Source organism: Varroa jacobsoni, unplaced genomic scaffold (genome assembly GCF_002532875.2).
Source record: "Varroa jacobsoni isolate VJ856 unplaced genomic scaffold, vjacob_1.0 scaffold_657, whole genome shotgun sequence".
NCBI lineage: Eukaryota > Metazoa > Arthropoda > Arachnida > Mesostigmata > Varroidae > Varroa > Varroa jacobsoni.
Window position 1 is genome coordinate 52,623 of NW_019213559.1, and position 4,272 is coordinate 56,894.

The following is a 4,272-nucleotide window of genomic DNA, read 5'->3' on the forward strand; positions in this document are numbered from 1 at the left end:
ATCTACATCATTTTCGGACAGCCCGTGTAGGGACAGGCGGATTCCTCAAGCTTACGTTAACAAGCGCTTTTCAAACACATCTATTACAGAATGACTAGGATTTGGTAGGTGATTAAGAGAGGTCTCGGTTTCTTAAAGACCACCTCTTTTATTTTGTGCTCATTCTGCTGCAATGCTTGGTGTAACAACAGATCTGCGCTTTACAAAGCCAAATAGCAAGCAATGTCTCAGGACATATTCCAAGTTCCTAGAATGATTCGGTGTAACTGACAACAAACAAAAATCTTTTAATGTCAAAAGTACATATGTGCGGTATTTTTCATATTACATATGAGAATTTTGTTTGTTTTTTTGTTATATCTTGTAAAACATTACTCTTATGTTAAATGTATCGGAAAAAAATCTTATCTGATTGCCTTAGCCAGGCGTGTTGCCAGGTACAGTCTCCGTCCAGGCCGATCTCATGGAGTTTAGATCCATAATATGGTAACAACTCTATTATGTGATAGAGTGATGGCTTGTCATGATACATTCATGTGGACTTTCACACAAACCTTTCCCTATATATAATTTCACTTAGGCTCGAATTATATAGCGGTCGTGATGTCATGTAAAAATTAAAAAGCAGTGCAAAGGTCCTGTAGCCCGTTAGAATATTTTGTGTTCCTGTTTATTGCTATGCTGATATTGTGTGCTTATCAGTCGTGTGCATACCCGTCCAGGACGCGAGAATTAGTTATCTGTAGAAACGAAAGTTCCCTGTTGTACAATTCATTGATAAACCCCCAGTATAATAATTTATTGCAATGTAATGAATAGGGGTAATCGGTGTAACCAATTCAGTGGGTATGGCATTTCGCTTTTCCCAATTACTCAATGGCGTAGGTGTGGATGAAGTATGTCGAACTACCCGCTGAAAAACACACATCTTGTCACTGTTTGACTGCTCGCTTTTTCTCACGTATTCTCTGTAAGCAGTATGAGCAGCAATTGCGGCAAACGGGACTGTTTTTTTTTTTTTGTTTAATGTAAAAGAAAACTAGAAGCCACAAAACGTTTTTTAAGAAGTAGAAAAAAATAAAATACTATCCATCTCTGATCCACGCGAGCTGGTCAGTGTTCCTTTCGAGTGGCTCTGGTAACTTCTTCTAGCAGCAGTATTTTCATTGTTACAGAAATGCACAATCGTAAAATCAGCAGTCTCGCTCATGTTACGTTTAAGTAAGTAGGACTCAAGGACACAATGGCATCATATATCATTAGTGTTAGGGTTGTCATTTTAGTTGCCTGCAATCTTGTTAGATTTATTACTATTATTACCATCATCGTCAACACAATTATATATATATACATCATGTTTTTTGTATACACTTGGTACACTCGCTGCGGCGCGCGCTGCCTCCACTCCTTAACATATTTTTGGTGGGGGCAGAACAGGGGCAAAGGATTATTATTTCTCGTCAGTTCTATGGCCTCTTTTTGAAACACGCTTGCGAACATTCAAGTTCTCGATTTAGGCAATTTGCTTTTCTAAGTAACCACTTGAAAATTGGTAGTGTTAATAGGGTGTTATTACTATTTTTTTTATTTCCCTTTTCTGTACGACTTGTTGCACGTGATCAGGAAGCCAAACTGCGCTCTTATCACTTTGGGAGGAGGCTGCTACATGACCCTTGATGGTTACAGCGAACTGACGATGTTTCGGTATTTTTTTTTTTGGTAGTCAAGGATTGAAGGGGTTATTTAGCTTAGATGCTGTCTTCCTTTACGTATGTAGTTGTAGTAACAGAGCTATGCTTGTCTAATAATTAGAGAGTAGGCAATACATCTCATTGTTTGTTGACACTGTTGTTACTTTTGTTCGTGCAAAAATATTGGGTCTCGGTCCCCATATCCTTCCAGGCTCACCAGGCGTCCGTATAGCGGACGTCGCATACCTCCATCTCTGGAAAGCGGTCCTGTAATCAATGGAAAATGGCAAACACGACAGACATGCGATGCGAATTAGTCGATGCCCGGAGTAGAACTGGACACAGCCAAATGAACGGTGTGTATGTTGGAGTGCACGATTCCGCATAATTTTATTACATGCTCTCGGCCCAAACGCAGTATCCGGGAGTCATAAAATAAAAACGGCCTAATTTCCTTCTTAAATAATTGATCATTATAGATCATCATCATCATTATAGATAGTTCTATTATATCGCAACTGATAACTATTTCGAATTGATTAACAACAAACAGCATCACCAATGCCTGTATTGGCTCGCTATAGTTTTTTTACCGCTGATTTATAGGGAAAACGTTATCGATGATCCGCGTCGGGAAAAAAACAGTCATCCGAACTACAACCCTTAGTCAAAACAAAATATCCTTGCCAACAGACCGGTAAAGCCAGCTTTCTGTATTCATGGTCATGTATGGTTTATCGTACTACTACTTAAAGTAATCGACGAGATATTTAGTGATAGCAAAAAAAGGCTTACGACGGCTGGTCAAATCTAGCTTTTAGGCATGCATAACATGTCTTTTCTTTTAACATTGTTGGCAAATAACCCTCTGTTGCCCCCTTTCAATTTCTTATGAGATCTCGTTGTCGCTTTGGTAGCGGAGAGCATATTCAGTCGACGCGCGTATACTCGACGTCAGCCGAAAAGCCAACTCTGAGGAACGAGACGAAACTACATCGTTGACCAACGCCGTAGCGCTATTTTCATTTGAAGAAGCGAGCAAAATCAAGAATATACTACTCTCTCTACATCGCGATACACAGGTCTTCTCAATCGAGTTTCAACAACATTCAACATCTCGTTCTTTTCGAATTGTCGATGGCAAATACTTTTGCATGCTTGTTCCGGCGCATCTACGTTCATCAGTAGAAGTTTACCATGGAAGCGATTTGACGGTATTCAGTGATTCATGAAGTATCGAAAGTCGAAACAATCGAGCCCCTTGCTCTCGCCCACCGCGTCTACTCAATAACACAATGCGATCTTAAAAAATCACTAAGGCAAACTTATTCATTCAATTCCGGTTTCCATTTGCCGCTCCATCCTGATCAGCTGTTAGCAGAGCGAGGGTTCAAAAGCTACCTGTGACTAACAGCAACGTAACCAGTGCCAGCCTTAATGGCCTTCAGTCTCAGAGGCGGACATCCTTGTGGTAGACCCCTGTTACGTTTATCTGCGGCTGTGGTGGCAACCGCGGTGAGAAAGGACTGGGGCAGCTGCTTATCTTAGCCTATCCTTGCGACACCCAGCACGACAACAAATCCATACGGAACAAGCTATGCTCGACATGACGCAGGCCACGACAAAAGTTGTCTAAACACAGAATACGCTAACGAAACGGACGATAGAATCGACCGCTGGCGCCGTCAGCGGTGTAAACACTGCTGTAATTGCCATAAACACATACCGAATACATGCACGAAGAGCGTATATTTGAGCCCAAATAGGTCATGCTCACCGTGTGTCTATACTCGTTCGCTTAAGCGTGACATATAGATGATATGCTTAGAGAATTACAACATTGGGGCAAGGGGAATGCTGAGGTCACGGGTCAAGATTTATAAACGATTCACCACTAAAAACTGTCTCCGTACCGATGATGTTCTTTTCTGCTGGGACAGATAAAAGGGATGAAAAGCAAAACGGAAACGATATTGACACAATATCTGATTAACAACAAACAGCACCACCAATGCCTGTATTGGCTCGTTATAGTTTTTTTATGGCTGATTTATAGGGAAAACGTTATCGATGATCCTAACGTAAGTGAGCCGAAACGTTCATTAAGTGCAAGTAAAATGTTATTGATGACGATTCATAAGAAATTGTTGTTTTTGAATTAGGCTTGCTTTTATGTATGTAATAATGCTATCTGATTGGTAAGACCGTGTTCCCGTACCTTGAGTTTGCAGTAGGCATCCATGGTAACCCTAGTCGAATTGAGATTTACAACACGTAACTGGTGCAGGGAAGTGAGCGCTTCGACGCCACGTGCTCCAATCGAAGTTTCACATAAATTAACTTCCTCTAACTTCGAAAGTCGATAGCATAGCGCCTCCAAACCCACATCGGTGATCTGTTATTGGTAGACGTAAAATAGATATCGAACAGAAAATACCACGTATTTTCATTACAGTCAACGTAACAAAATGAATTGGTCAGGAAGGACAGAGTGAAAAAGTACTTCGTGTAAAACAGCAATATCAACAATAGAAATCGAAGTTAGTAAATTGTTTATGTCGTTTAACTTGTTTAATCCCGG

At 40.7% G+C, this 4,272-nt stretch overlaps 1 protein-coding gene and 1 long non-coding RNA gene across 4 annotated transcripts in view; one reads left to right on the forward strand and one right to left on the reverse strand.

The window, feature by feature from the left end:
• Nucleotides 1–100: 100 nt before the first annotated feature.
• Nucleotides 101–4,272, reverse strand: part of LOC111262395 (C-Maf-inducing protein) — a 43,666-nt gene continuing 39,494 nt past the window's right edge. For all 3 annotated transcript variants that reach the window (XM_022836627.2, XM_086969089.1, XM_086969090.1), the window contains 2 exons: nucleotides 3,910–4,086; nucleotides 101–1,958 (listed from right to left, as the gene is read on the reverse strand). In XM_022836627.2, the coding sequence (XP_022692362.1) occupies nucleotides 1,905–1,958; nucleotides 3,910–4,086 (231 nt within the window). In that variant the 3' untranslated portion in view covers nucleotides 101–1,904. The remainder of the gene's footprint in view (nucleotides 1,959–3,909; nucleotides 4,087–4,272) is intronic.
• Nucleotides 1,969–3,737, forward strand: LOC111262398 (uncharacterized). Its single transcript, XR_015311902.1, has 3 exons — nucleotides 1,969–2,047; nucleotides 2,298–2,388; nucleotides 2,609–3,737. It is a non-coding gene; the product is annotated as an uncharacterized LOC111262398 (long non-coding RNA).